Here is a 16,074-nt window from a genome sequence, read left to right as displayed (position 1 = left end):
CTGGTTTTACTGCACTACCTCAGACCTTCTCATCTTTGGTGGATTCAGTCGGATTTCCCTTTCTTATCCCTGCTGATTAATTGTTGGAGGGTAGCCCACCCCCCTCACTCCTAGTCTACTAAACTAATTTCCTCTCCAGGGGTTAAGTTATGAACCTTAACACAAAGAGATTCCACTGTGGCTACTTTGCCTTGTTATTTGTCAAGTCCTGCCACCAGTGGCAATTGTTACAGGGTCCCCATTTCAGGGTTGCTCAGCCCTAGATTACCCTGTCAATGACTCGGTTTGGCAAACCCAATTGCGTATAATACAGCTTTATTGTAACACTAGCAGAAGCAATCATATACACAATATTCAAGCAACAATGATCAAAATCAAGGTTGGTATTACCCGGACAGCAGTGGCAGTGTGGAAGGTCTTCTTCAAAATCTGCTGTGTTTCGTTCTGTTCATGCTCTTTCCTTTATACCCCTTATGGCTCTGTGATGCATGTATATTCTTGCATCAGCCAAATCTCATTGGCCGGGAAATTGCGATGACTGTTGGTCGGTTTGGAAGAAAAAAATCTCAGCCGTTTTGCTTCCGGCACAGAATGAGATGGCCGCCATTTTGGGCCGGTCACCAACACTGCTGTTGCCACTCGCTTCACATATTTAATAAGCCAGATGGTCATGTCAATCGGTGCAACGCTCAATTGACGCACGATCTGGTATTTTAGACGTCACCGCTCTTATTAATGCCCTCTCCAAAGCATGCTTGGTGGAACATGCGTGCAGCAGTCCAATGGAGCCACTGCCAGCACTTCTTCGGGAACAGGGAAATGGCAGAGACTTGGAACAAATATTTTGTATTGGTCTGCACGGTAGAAGACATTAAAAACATCCCAATAGATAATCAAGGGGCTATAGGGAGGAGGAACTTAAAACAGTCACTATCACTAAAGAAACAGTACTTGGTAAAATAATGGGACTAAAGGTGGACAAGCCCCTTGGACCGGATGGTCTGCATCCTAATGTCTTAAAAGAAATGGCTGCAGAGATAGTGGATGCATTGCTTGTAATCTACCAAAATTCCCTGGATTCTAGAGAGGTCCCAGCTGATTGAAAAACCACAAATGTAACATCCTTATTTAAAAAAAGGAGGCAGACAGAAAGCAAAAAACTATAGACCTGTTAGCCCAATACCTGTAGTTGGGAAATTGCTAGAGTCCATTATTAAGGAAGCAGTAGCAGGACATTTGGAAAAGTGTTGCGCAAGCGGCAATTTCACTAGTCGTGACTAGTAGTTGCCTGCGACGGCTCCAGAGTTAAATACCAAATTACACACTAGACAAATGACAGTATCTTTAATGTTCCTTTAATACAGGAAAAGTACAAGACTCACTACTTATACTCTATAATTACTTAATACAAAAGTATAAGACTCACTACTTATACCCAATTTAACTCTACTTAGCTCTGCAGAAAGGCGTTCCAAAGAGTGTTCCTTTCCACTCCAAATACTAACTCTGCTCAACTTCCAAAAGGTGTTCCTTGCCACAGATTGACTCAACTCTGTAAACAAGGCATTCCAAAAGGTGTTCCTTGCCAGATACTAACTCTGCTAAATTACTCTTGTTTGACTCAACACACTCTCAGTTACCCAATGCATTCAGTCCAACACTGTTCCTTCAAGGGTCGCTCCCTGGTCCCTGTTTCTATCGAGTTGTTAGTCCCGGGTTCTCGCTACGGACTGTCCCAACGTGTCCATTTTTATACCTTTTATTGCCCCTTTGTTAGCCGTTTAGGGTGTTACTAATTGCCTGCTTGTTTCAACAAGATACAGAGACATTCTGCTGTAATCTCAACGTGTCTCTGCTTACAAAAGTTATTACCCAGTTGAGAGTCTCCCTTCCTGTGTGCGATCATTAATTTAATCTCTGGAATCTTTCTTACCCCCCCCCCCCCCCCCCCCCTGCTGACCCTGTGATGGTGGGTGACTCTCTCCTAGCCATTGGTCTTCAATTTGTTATTTCTAGCCTGACCTTTTGTTCGGTCATTCGCAATTGCTGGAGCTTTGTTAATTGGCAGTTGGCTTTATTATTTCGTGACTTTCCCTGATGATTACAACTCTACCTCATCCCTTAGCTCATTGACCCCGAGGTTAACGCCTGCTTGTTTTTTTGCGCAAGAGAGCTTGTTAGTTTTTTTTAGACCTCAGGTCTGAACTAACTTCTTAAACCTTTCTGATATTTCCACAAAAAGCATATTACAATCAAGCAGAGTCAGCACGGTTTTCTGAAAGGGAAATCCTTTTTGACAAATTTACTGGAGTTCTGAGAGGATGTAACGAGCAGGATGGATAAGAGGGAACCAGTGGATGTGGTGTATTTGGACTTCCAGAAGGCATTCGATAAGGTGCCACATAAAAGGTTACTGAACAAGATAAGAGCTCACAGGGTTGGGAGTAATATATTAACGTGGATAGCAGATTGGCTAACTAACTAACTGAAAACAGAGTCAGGCTAATTGGGTTATTTTCAGGTTGACAAACTGTATCTAGTGGGGTGCCACAAGGACAGTGCTGGGGCCCCAACTATTTACAATCTATATTGTCTTGGATGAAGGGACCGAGTGTAATGTAGCCAAGTTTGCTGAAACAAAGATGGGTGGGAAAGCAAGTTGTGAGGGCACAAAAAATCTGCAAAGAGATATAGACAGGCTTAGTGAGTGGGCAAACATCTGGCAGATGGAATATAATGTGGGAAAGTGAGACGTTATCCATTTTGGCAGGAAAAATAAAAAAGCAAATTATTTGAATGGAGAGAAATTACAAAATGCTGCAGTACCGAGGGATCTGGAGGACCTTGTGCATGAAACACAAAAAGTTAGCATGCAAGTACAGCAAGTAATCAGGAAGGCAAATGGAATGTTGACCTTTATTGCAAGGGTGATAGAGTATAAAAGCAGGGAAGTTCTGCTACAATTGTACAGGGTATTGGTGAGACCACACCTAGAGTAGTGTACACAGTTTTGGTCTTAAGGAAGGATATACTTGCATTGAAGGCAGTTCAGAGAAGGTTCACGAGGTTGATTCCGGAGATGAAGTGGTTGACTTATGAAGAAAGGTTGGGCCTATACTCATTTGAGTTTAGATGAGAGGTGATCTTATTGAAACACAAGATACTGAGGGGGGCTTGACAAGGTGGATGCAGAAAGGATGTTTCCGCTCGTGGGGGAATCTAGAACTAGGGGGCATAGTTTCAGAATAAGGGGTTGCCCATTTAGAATAGAGATGAGGAGGAATTTCTTCTCGGAGTCGTAAAGCTGTGGAATTCTCTGCCTCAAAGAGCTGTGGAGGCTGGGGCATTGAATATATTTAAGGTAGAGATAGACAGATTTTTGAATGATAAGGGAGTGAAGTGGAGCTGAACACAAGGTCAGATCAGCCATGATCTTATTAAATGGCGGAGCAGGCTCGAGGAGCCAAATGGTCTATTCCTGCTCCTAATTCTTATGTTCTTAAATGGACACACAACTTTCAGATAAGTTTAGATTTTAGCTTTTGCACTGGTTTCTTTACATTTTATTGGAGTAGTCACTTGGTGTAATACATTTGAAAAGTCGCTCAAATGTGCAGGGCATGCTGCTGGAGATTTGCAAGGCTTTGGCTCTTCAAGACGTCTGAGAACACTACTTGCTCCCAGGCCTGGGGGCTCGAGTTAGTCCCCCTTGGGTTGCAGCACGACGTGGAAATGAAACCGAGGCAGTAAAGGGGACAAGCTGTTCGCAGAGGAGGAAGGAGGAGGAGGAGGAGGAGGAGGAAAAGGAGGAAGAAGCAGAACATTCAATTAGATCATGGCTCATCTGTATATTGATTCAATTTTCCCAACTTAGTTCCATATCGCTCAATACCTTTGTGTAACAAAACTGTCAATCTCTGTTTTTAAATTTTCAATTGATCTAACCTCATCAGGTTTTTGGGAGAGACTTCCCGATTTCCACTACTTTGTGTGAACAAGTGCTTCCTGACATTACCCCTGAACAGCCAGCTCTAATTTTAAGATTACGCCCCTTTGTTCTGGATTTGTTCACAAAAGGAAAAAGTTTCTCTCTATGCTATCAAATCCTTTAATCATCTTAAAATCTTAATTATATCACTCCCTAATCTTTTATCATCGAGGGGGTAGATGCCAAGTTTATGCAAGCTGTCCTCATAATTTAACCCCTTTAGCCCCTGTATCATTCTGGTGAATCTGCACTGCATCCACTGTTTGCTGTTTACCTGTTGGATGGATGGAGTGAGACAGAGTGGTTGGAGCCAATCAAGATCTGTACAATACCTTGTTAATTGTTAGATGGCCTTCACCGGCTTTAATTTCATTATCTGTTAACTTATCAATTGCATACTTTGATTAGAGGGAAGTCGCACCGAATTCCAGGCAAACAAGGACTCAGTAGTTTGTGTGAGAGAATGGCTGGTTGAAACTGGACATCGAGTGGAGCCAATGGGCAAGAAATTCATTGATGCAAAAAAAGGGGCGTGGGCACCGCAATGTGAGATATGTCCATTCCAAAAGCACAGACAGCACATCAACTTCATGCTACCTACTGTCATGATTGCAGTGCACAGCCGAGTGCTGAACCCACTGCTGACAGGCTGTGCGCACAGCCTAGTGCTGAGGTTTACGCTGCTAGCCTGCTCAAAGGTAGTCTGCACCTCTTAAAGGTGAGCTGCCTTCTGCTGCTCAAAAATGGTAGAAGTGCTTCAGCGCCAACACAAATGACTCAACAGGCTCCGGAAAGGGCACCCAAGGTTTTGGACGCAGCACTCAAGCATTGTGCAGGATGTCTACATTGGAGAGAGGTCCTCTACCCATGGGGCTAGGAGGACCTCCAGAAAGAAGGATATGTGACTGGATCACTGAGGCTGTAACTGCTAGCGTGTCGTGCCAGGGTCCTGTTGATGCCCAAAAACATTTTGACCTCATGAGTGGTCAAGGTCAGTGAATGCACGTTCAAAAGTTGTCTCCTAACTGCATCACTAGCCCCTCACACGACTCAATGCATGATCTCCCCCACCACCCACCTACCAATAATGTCTACCAAACACGAGGCATACCTCCCATTCCTAGCTTCACCTCACCTCCTTGGAAGAGACGGTGCTGGCCACTCTTAGCAGGGGCATAGCTGAGTCTTTGGGCCAGCAGGGGAGTTGCAAAAATACAATATGCTGATATCCTCGTATGTTATCCTCACATCCCACTTCCCCCTCATCCCACAATTTCTTCCGAGTTACAAGCTGCGCATGGTAAGCATGCACCTCTTGTTTCCTCCCCCCACCAAAACCCTACCCTTGTGCCTTCCTCATGTCACACAAGACATCCAGCCTGCCCAGCCAGTGGGTCAACAAGAGGAGGGGTGAGAGTGAAGAAACAGTCACTTGATTTCATACTCCGCCACGAGCTCCTCGAGGTCGTCCTGCAAGGCTATCTGCAGTCTTCTCCACTGAAAGTTAGCAGCCTTCCACCAGCCATGTTGCAGCCAGTGAGGTAGCATTGTGTAGGAGCACATGGATAGGCAAAGGCAGTCACTAAGGGAATATGCAAGGATGATTAATTAATTTTTGTGATGTAATATTGGATGCAGATATGGAAAGTTTGCTTTTATTTTGGCATTGTGGTCAAGAGGACACTGTTATGGTCAGTAACAGTAGGAAGCTAAGGTGTGGGACAAATGTTGAAAGGGGAATTGGGGTTGTGGTCACTGGTACTGCAGACGGATAATTCGATCCTGGATATCCCGGCCAGAAAGGGTCCGTCTGGGTTGCCTCCTTCATTCTGCTTGAATGGCAGAACAGGCTCAACAGTCTGAATGGCCTACTCTATTCCTATGTCCCACTGCATTGAATACACTTCCAGTGCAGTGTCCAACTGGGTTTAAAAAGGGCAACAGGGATTCCACTGGTTTGCATGTTGTAAACTGAGGCAAAGTTTTAAGTACCCATGTGTGTTACCAAAACATTTAGGGCCCGAAATTGACCACCCGCTTAGCACCAAAAAATATAAGTTACATCAAAAAACATATACATACTGCTCGGCAGAAGATTCATCATTGACATACCGCCAAGCGGTATGCACACTATCTGCCATGTAGAACCGCCCGCATACCATCCAAAAAGTGCAAGTTTGATTACATACTGCCGACATACCACAGAGCTGCATACCATCTTGGAGAAGATGGTTTTACTCGATCTTAAGTGGACGGGAATGGGCAGTTGTGCTTGGCGCCGCCATTTTGAAATTGAGAACAGTCAGCAAAAGCAGCACCTCAGTATTTCAGAGGTGAACAGTGATTTTACAGTGCGAAAGGTATTTATACTGGTACTGAGTACATTAAGTTAGAAGGCATTTGGGTTAATTTTTTTTCATTGAAAAATCATGAGTTTATCTCAGGATATAAGAATTGATTCTGGAGATTTAAAAAGAATGGGGCCTGTACTATCTCAGCCTGTATTTCTGACTACTTGTCAAATGCAGGATCCAAATGGGAGAAGGTTTATTGAGCAGAATTCTCAGGGTAATGGAGATTGTTGCAGACTGATGGAGAAGGAGGAGGCCTTACCCCCACAAAGGATTTTCAGGGAGAGAAGCGCTCATACTTGGACCTGACTGATCAACATTGCATTCGAAGGCTGCGCTTCCAAAAAGAGGTAATCAATGAGATTTGCCAGTTCATTAAGCCAGACCTGCAGCCCAGTACCACCAACATTACTGCACTCTGTTGAGGTGAAGGTGACTGCGACACACACACGGTAACCTCTGACCCCCAAAATCACGGGGGGAAAGCATCTGTAAAAAAAAAAAACAGCAAAAAAAAAATTGCGCATGCGCAGTGCCGCACCATCCATCGACAAGAAAGTCGATCTTGATTGATTATAACGCTGCATACCGCCAAAAAATGTTGACTAAACTAGCGGTCTTCAGTCTCGGCGGTTTTAAACAACATACCGCCGAGAAATGGACGGACCTTACATCGTGAAGAATTACGGGCCCTTAAAATTTAGCACCTGGAAGCAGAGATCTGCAGATTCATCTGCATATGATGGTCGTGTATGTTAAGCTAAAGAGTAGGGTTTATTATAGGGTTTGAGTCAAAATAAATGTGGAGGAGGAGAAGTTATTTTTACAATTTCCAACAAGGGGGGAAAAAAAAAACAGCTCCATAATTAAGCTTTTTCAAAAATATAACCTAAAATGGTGAACCCGTTGAGTTTAATTCCTTTTTTAAGCTCACTATTTAACAAGTTAACATATTCTTCCTTACCTTAATTCAGACATTAATTTTTCAAAAACAAACATTAATATATATTTTTAAACAACACAGACAGGGATTTATGTGAACACTGTGAATGCATTAACATGCATGCTAAAAGTATTATATAGGGAATTAAAACCCACAAATGTAATGAGATGATCTTCAGGTATGCACAACTCTTCTGGTATAAAAAGGTATTTATACTGTAATACTGTGTTAGAGTTCTAGATTTTATTTAGTTACCAGGCATTTATTCTTGGCACGTACATTCACAGTATTAAGTTTGCAACAGATTGAAAATAAGGCTGTAAACATAAAGACCAATGCAGTTAAAGCAATACAAGCATTCCCTTCTTCACACTCTATTACATTCTGATTAGGATACCTCACGCATTTTACAGGGTTATTTCTGTCATGCCCATTTAGCTGCATGTAGAAAATTGCGCAGTAGATACAAAGGAAATGCACCATCTGAAAATAGATATTTATACAGTATAGTTTATATGTACACACACACAGTGAAGTCAGTATCCGACATAGCTATATTAGTTTATAGTATTGAATAAACTAGTACTAATACTTTCCATTACAGGTACCGCATTTTGTTGATAAAAGACCCATAACAGAAGGGCCACAGTGCAGGTTTACTGTAAGGCCACTGCCAGCCTGGATGAGGAGAGGTGCTCGCTCTGCCCCTGAGTTTTACCTATAATCTTTATCAGCACACATACTAGGCTTGTTCCAATAGGTGCAGGATAATTAAAGGCATCCTGGATTGGCCCCGATAGGTGAACCATTATTAGTTTATTCCCCAGCAAAGAGAATTTAATTCTGCCCTTCACCACAATCAAACCACTCAAAAATTACAATGCAGACAAAAACAATGGAATGCCTAAATTCCACACTTTCCAATGGTGCTTTGTTGTGTTGGGACTCTGCTCTTACAAGACTGTTAAGACACCAGAGGGGCCAAACTTCTTGTATGTAACTTCAGTAACAACTTAGTTCAGTAACCATGGTTTTACTGCCATAATTAAGGTACATTCCATTTGGAGTTCAATGTTCCATCACCCTTTCCAAAAAGTCATACGCAATATTTTCTTCTATTCTTCGTAAAACTGCATCACCATCGGGGGCAGGTTCCATTAGAGAAGCTGGGCCTTGCAGGCTGTGTGCATTTAGTCCGCCAAGGGATCCACTTGGTTGAGTTTTAAAGATACAGCTCAGTATTCTGAAATAGGGTGCAAGCATATGGATGCTGGACACAGATTGTTGAGTCAAGAGAGGAAATTCATACACATCGTTGGACATCATTTCTTCTGCACAGTTCATTTCCTGGATTAAAGAAAAATTATTATTCCTTTTCCCATAATTACACACCATCCTCTGATTACAAGACTAAGCAGGCAGCCCATTTAAGCTGGCTGATAGAAGTTGTGAGGTGCCAAGAGGATTGTGAGGATTTCCACTCATTCCCTCCCTGTGGGAAAGGGCCCCACCTCCATCAGACAGCTTCCCCAACGGCCTCGGCTGAGGCAACAAACTCTGGTGAACTCTCAGGCAGAAATTAGAGTCCTACCATTCAACGGCACACTGAATATACCAACACCCTGCACCATGCTTTCTCTATTTACACACACAAAAAAGCCACACAGTAAGGATTATCAGAGTCAGAACAAAGTTTTAAAGCCCTTTATATTAGCATTATTCACTAGTTCTGGAGAACGTACCGATAGCCTCTGGATATGTTACACCACTGAACATGCATCAACAACTAAATTAAGCAAGCTGGAGGAACAAAGGAAAAAATAGCTATCCAAAATGTGCAAAGAAATGAAATAAGATTAAACATCATAGCTGTATTCACATTGATGAAAGCATGCATGGGAAAATGTGATCAAAGCTGCAAGCTGGACTAGAATGATGAAAGTTGCAATGCCCAGCTCTTTCAAATTACTTCTGAAATACTTCCCCAAAACTCTAACCAAGGAGAATAATTTGAAAAGGCCAACCTCCATTTCCATTTAGTTACTAAGGTGTAATAATTCAAAGTTTTTCTTTGTTATTTAAAATTTAGAGCAGACAATCAAGTTCGATTGGGTGGCAGTCTGATTGCAACCTGCACCTCAGTCCATGACTACTCGGAGAGAAGCTCAAAGGAAGAAAAAGGGCCCGAGTTTGGTGAAACCTATGTTCTGCCCAAGTACCGTCGAAAGGACCGCTAAGATCCTGATGGTAGTTTGGGTGGAAGTTTAGTGAAAATATATTTGGGAAAAAAAACACCCAGAGGAAAGAATGGGCCTTGCCACACCGATTCTCGGCAGCAGCAGGCAATTGGTCCCATTCTGGGCAGCAAATGCAATCCTCGGCAAAGGGATAGAGTCGGGCCCGGGGAGAGAATGGCAATAATAAAAACATTTCAAAATAATAAAAGAAAACCACCAGAAATTCTTCAGAGGACCCCATCGACCGAAATCCTTGCAAAAGAAATGAAGAAAACAAGAGCACTAACTTTTTTTTTTTTTTGCAGGTCTTCATACTTACTGTTCAGGTAAGACCTGTCTCCATGCTGGAGTGCAGGATCGCCCGGACCAAACTGGGGACTCAGCAGGCGGGAGGACATTTGTGAGCATTGCACTCTGGCACACACCAGCGGACGCTCCCCAGCGGTCTTTTCTCCTCACCAGCGTGAGGATCTCACCAAACACACTGAGGGAAGAGCGCCCAGAAAACATCGAGACCGCCGAGAAAATTCGGTGGCAGCCATCGGTAAGTGGACCAAACTCGGGCCCAAAGACTTTTACATGACTATATCCAAGTAATCAAAGGGAATCGCTCATGAAAAAAAAATGACCTAGTATTAAATAGAAAAAAAAAACATTTACCCCATATTTCTGATCCAGAATATCCAGAATCCGCACAACGTGTGGTTTATACGGTTGGAATGTCTCCACAACATCTATGTGTGGGCCGCTATCTTCAATATCCACCTCAGGAACAAAAGCCCATCTGTACCTAAAAAAACATCACGTTAAAAAGATTTTCAGTATCTACTTGCAAAGCTGATGCAACTTCCAGTGAAAAGGGATGGATCTGGGCAGAAAGAAGTCAAGTGTTGAAATAGAACTGTGGGATGAAAGTATTTGAACTACAAGCAGCTCAAGATGGTTTTCTCTCCAAATTTCTGCGAGAGCTGCTAAGCTGTCTTCTCCTTAGCACCTTTATACTGGAATTGAGATCCGAAATGCAACAAGAGGGTGGGAAATGTGGCAAAGAGAAGAAATCAAACATGCACAGACCCAACCCCTCCCCATCTTCCACTCATTACCATGGCACTATGCACTGGTGCTTCAAGCAGTATGCACTCACTTTAGAGCCTGATTTGTACTGAAAGTGTGTAGTAATGCTCCAATGGCACACATACTCAAACAGGGAAACCGCCATTTACTCAAATATAAATTTATGAATATGGAAGATATTTTTGCTCAAATGGTTAAAATTCCATCGCTGTGCAATGTGCAATATAATTCTAAACACATGCTTCACGATTTCACTGTACATGGGCACATGGTTTTCAAACTGGAAAACACAGCATGACAACAAAACTTGGAAGTATTCCATGCATTTGCTACTCCATTCATTGCAACAATCTCTCCTTCATGCCGTCTATTTTCCCCACCCTACCTCCCAGTCACCTTCACTCTCCCATTACACCTTTGGGCATCTAAATGCATATTATTTTTTATAAAATGTTTAACATTATAAACCTGTTAATATATGTAACCAATAGTACAAATTATTGGAGTACCAACTTCTTAAAGGGGAAGGAAAGTCTTGTTGGGGGAAGAGAACAGTACTGAATGCTTGTGGGGAAAAAACAGCTCCAGATCAGTTTCTAGGCTGGTCTAAAGTTGCACTTGTTTGAGGGCATTCAAGGTAGCAAACTCAGCATTAACCCCAGCTTAATCAGATTACTGATGGTGGACAATGAGTCACTAGAGGGGGAATGCAAGTGTTTGAACATTGGACAATGACAGGATCAGGCTTGTCTGAAATGACACTTGCAGTTGAATAGCCTCCCAATACTCGCCATCAAGGCTCACACTTGGATGAGTTACCAGAGGAACTCTGGCATCCATGGAACTTTAGCCCAGGAAGGAGTCAACACCAGGATTCATGGGTTCACTCACCATTAGGTAAGTCACCAAAGCAACCTGGAGAAAAGGCAACTGGGATAACTGTTCAATTTACAAATGACATTTCCATATAGGGCTTTGAACAAAAAGTTCACCAAGACTTCCCTTTCCCTTTAACTGCAAGCGAATATTGAAGTACCAATCTAGGCATATTGGTCAAACTCCCAGTTAGTAAAAAAATCTCTGGAGTAATTAAGGAAATAATGCTCATCGGCCAAATAAAGCTACAGCATCTTTGATAGATCCAAGGTTCTGAAGGAAAAAGAACATTTCGTACATGTGGACTTACATTTGGAATAAAGGCATCGCTTCTTGTGGAAAACAAAGTGCTGTATCCAGAAATTTACAAGCTGATAAATACATGTCGAGATCACTCTGCTCCAGATCCAACAACAGTGATCCATTTCCATTATTAACTGGAGATTTTTGACCGACTTTGCTGCAAAAGAAGTCAGTCCCATCATCACTGTATGCAATGTGTAGTCAAATTCCAGAATGTAAACACAAAAGCAGGTTTCCCTCACCAGTTTTCTCTCCTGAAGGTGTTGACTCCTTGCTAGGTTAAGGTACCAAGGGCGTCGTGCAACCCGATACCTCACCCAAGTGGCAATTGTGCAAGTGTGTGTCCCACCAGTGAGTGTTGGTCAGCTATTCAACTGCGAGGCTGATTTTGACACCATCCAACACTCAAAACACCTCTGATATCACCATTCGTAATGACTTCAATGTTCAACATCAGTACTGATTCGCCTTTTTTTTTTTAAAAACTGATTAGGCTGGCACTAATGCCAAGTCTTTGCTATCTTGAACAGCCTAGAATCAACTTATCAACAAGCCTACCCAAAACTCTGACACGGAAACTAATTTTGTTAATATTCTAAACCTTTTTTTGCACTGTATGTGTCTCCTCACCATTGGGCTCCTCTAACCACCCCCTCTTATCTACCTCACATTAGTTATACCAGTTCTTTCTTGTTTGGCACCAGTCAACAAACATGGCCTTTTGAGATACCTTTACCACGTTTCCCTAGCTCAAATGGCAGTTTTTATTCTTCTGACCCTTCTATCTCTGGTAGTGAAGTGGCTGATGTTATTTCAGCTAGCACGGAAGATTTTAAACCTCACTCGCTCACTTGTCCCAGGACCAGTACTACATCCAGAGAACTTTTTCCAAGTTAAATCACAACTGCAGGACAAATGAACTAGAAGGTACAAACTGGCATAAGACAGATGTCAAAAGATGACAAATACTTGATGCGAAACAGTTTGATGGTGGGACAAGGGTACCTTCGGTTTCTATGGCTGGATGACCTCGATGGGCCGAGTAGTCTCCAACCATTTGTACTTACCTTCGCAAACTTGGTTCAATCATAACCATCATTCTTGTCCTGTCTCAGAAATCCTCTACCTACTTCACTTGAGCCTAGATTTTCTGAAGAGTGTTATTTTAATGCTGCTGTTAACTAGTTTAAAATGCATGCCATCACTACTCATCCTCCAATCCTCTCAGTGCAATCTCTGAATCCATGCCCTTCCATAAGGCAATGAAAATATTGCCTTTTTCAATTCAGAGACAGCAGTTTCTTCATGCATCTTGCAATTTTGATAAATAGCCATCATCTCTTGCCTTTAATGACTCCAATCTTAGTCAATGTAAAAGACGAAAGCTGAGCCCAAGGGTGGAATCTATTCTTGTCCTCACCATCTCGAACCTCAAATGATACCCCTGCACATACTCCACTGTTTAAGCTGCCTCAAAGAAGCTCAATTTTCTCTTGTCTCCCCTATACAACACTTAACGATTTATAAACTCAAATTTGCCCTACTTGTGAATACTGCTCCCATTTCTGGATGAGCTCTTTTACCATCTCACACACCCGGACAAGGTACAACAAAAATATGTCACTTTGAACAGCACTTCCTTCTTACCAACATATTTCTCGTCTTATTCTATTCCATTCAAATTATTACGGTCAGTGTTCATGTGAACTTTCCCCTCTCGTCTCAAACAAACAATAAGTATGTCCATCCACATCTCGTGTTAAATTTGAGACTCGCCACACAATATTGTACTCCAACTCATTCTTTCCTAGGAATCACCCAATCAGTATATCTGTTTTACATCAATTTCTTGACCCTTTTCAACCTTAGTGGTGCTTGCATTTCAATATTATTTTAATAACAGTTTTAAACATTGTAGTCAGGGATGCTGGATAGCCAATCAGAAGCAGGGACCTTGACTGGTATTCTCATCCCTAATGCGGGGCACTGAGGCCAATTTTAGAACCTCTATTTCTGCCCCAGCTGAGATCAGTGAACTCAGTACAGATCATGATTGAACCTGGGATCTTCCTTGTCTGCATGGATCAACTAGTCACTGGATAAACTCTCAACCATCGGGGTGCTGCATGTGACATTCTTACACCAATAAGAGTAAATTAAGAGAGCTCCCATCATGGTTTAGTAGACAAGTGCTCCAGCCTGGCTGAGACAAACTAACTCAGCACAGACTAAGAATGAATCTGGGACCTTCTTGATCGGTATAGCCTACACAGGGAAAAGCATTTTCTCACCAGAGATAATCAGGAATGTTTACTATTACTCTGTTACAAATAAGACCACTCTCAAAATCAGGTTTGCTGGTTACCCTTCTAACCACACCTAAAGCTAATATTTCTAGAATGTGATATTTCAAAACAAGAAACTTACTTTGAAACAATTTCAAGTAAATCTTCTTCCAACTGCATGAACACGTGAACCTAAAGATGACATCAGGAAGCTTAGTGTTGATCTATCGTAACATTAGAAGAGTACGATCATTTCTATCCTGTATTAATTACTCAAAGTTAGTTCTACGATAGGAAACTATGGACAAATCTTCCACTTAGATATTTAAGTAATTTACAAATTGCATACCTCTCCAAAAATGATGCATGCACATTAAAAGGCACACATTTTGATGGAGCACATTTAATTCCAATTGGCTTGAAATCAAGCCCCTAAAGCAAAACTGGTCTTGTCTAACTCGGGGATTCAAGTGAATGGGGTGGGGGGTGGGGGAGGACGACAAAAATTATCCTGGAAAGTTCAGGGATGATTGCCACTTCTGCTGTGGCCACATTTCTGCCATGGTATTTTTCTACACCAGTAGTTTTACTTTGTTATGAAAGGAATAAAACACTGATGAAAGTTTTTTTTTTTAAATACACAAATTAGGTTATAGCCACAGTTCTGAAGCCACCTGCAAGAAACAATCTAGAGAAAAATTTAATTTTAAAAAGAGTCAGCCCCACAATGTTGTTAACAGTCTCCAGCACTGGAGATGGCCTCAGAGAAGATTACCCAACTTCTTGACATGGCTGGGAAACAATGAAAGGGGAAAAAGAAATATATATATATTTTTAAAAACCTTGAGTCTTAAAAAAAAATCATCATACCACCTGGTGTGTAGATCACACCTTCTATATTACACACCTTACACTAAGCCAAGATAAAAATTAAGATCGGATTCACCAAATATATTAAATTTTAATGAGGTTCATTGTTGAACTAAATCAGTTTTTACATGTGAAATTGTACCTATTGTACAAAGCAGAGGTGCATTATTTATAGATTCTTTCATAGTTTAAAAAATTGTATTTATCCTTCAAACTACAGCAAAGCTGTTAGGCGTCTTTTATTTCCCCAAATAAAGAGTGTGCAAGTAGGTTTGCAATGATTTGGATAGTGTTCATGCACTGCCCAGTTAACAGGAAAATTAGAGGAATTCTCAATTATGTTCGTATAAATGTATTTTTAAGCAGGCTTTATTTAATAGATTCTCAAGAGGTTTTTTGCTCTGAAATTTTACTCTAACAGACTAACTTATCCTAAATGTTATTACTGTAACAAGAAAGTATAATTATTTTGCATCTACGTTCACCACTTCTTTCAGAACTGACCACAAACACAAGAAAGAAACACATTAAATCATCAGTTGGCTGGCACTGAACAGATCTCACATTTACAAATTATAACCACTAAAATAATGCGATTGTCAATCAAACCCAGTCTGTCAAAGCTATTGGACTGACTTATCTTACCAACTCAGTCACCATGATGGGCCACAGCGAAGTCAGATGTTGAGGAGAAATTCTCATCAGCAATACTCTGAAGGTCAGAAACATCTGGGCAGTAACAACCGATGACATTCCTAGGCGAAGAGTTTCTGTCATGCGTTCTGAAAATAGAGAGGATGTGGAAAATGTTAGTAATGGTCCCTGCAGTGGATCATGCACTCGTCATAAGCATATAAAACATATTCGATTATAGCCAGAGCATCTCTGCCAATGGTTTCTCCTTGAGCAGGAATCTTTCCTCAGTCCCATTCCTCATCTACAATGTAGCCCTTGGCAACATCATTCACAGACACAAGATCAGCTTCCACATGTACACTGATGACACTTGACTCTACCTCTCCACAACCTCTCTCAACCCCGCCACTGGCAGACTGCTCTGACATCTAATCTTTGATGAGTGCAAATTCCTCCAGCTCAATATTGGGAAGAAGAAACCCATCTTCATTGGCCCCATCACCACTTGAGT

General features: G+C 41.8%; 1 protein-coding gene across 1 annotated transcript in view; it reads right to left on the bottom strand.

Moving 5' to 3' along the window:
- Positions 1-7,503: 7,503 nt before the first annotated feature.
- The window catches only part of dop1b (DOP1 leucine zipper like protein B), a 162,401-nt gene continuing 153,830 nt past the window's right edge, over positions 7,504-16,074 (bottom strand). The window contains exons 33-37 of the mRNA XM_070893826.1: positions 15,573-15,709; positions 14,200-14,249; positions 11,780-11,929; positions 10,180-10,309; positions 7,504-8,629 (exon numbers count right to left, since the gene is read on the bottom strand). Of these exons, the coding sequence (XP_070749927.1) occupies positions 8,351-8,629; positions 10,180-10,309; positions 11,780-11,929; positions 14,200-14,249; positions 15,573-15,709 (746 nt within the window). The 3' untranslated portion in view covers positions 7,504-8,350. The remainder of the gene's footprint in view (positions 8,630-10,179; positions 10,310-11,779; positions 11,930-14,199; positions 14,250-15,572; positions 15,710-16,074) is intronic.

This window comes from Pristiophorus japonicus, chromosome 11 (genome assembly GCF_044704955.1).
Source record: "Pristiophorus japonicus isolate sPriJap1 chromosome 11, sPriJap1.hap1, whole genome shotgun sequence".
Lineage (NCBI taxonomy): Eukaryota > Metazoa > Chordata > Chondrichthyes > Pristiophoridae > Pristiophorus > Pristiophorus japonicus.
The sequence above is the reverse complement of the archived record's forward strand: the minus strand, read 5'-3'. Positions and strand labels throughout refer to the sequence as shown.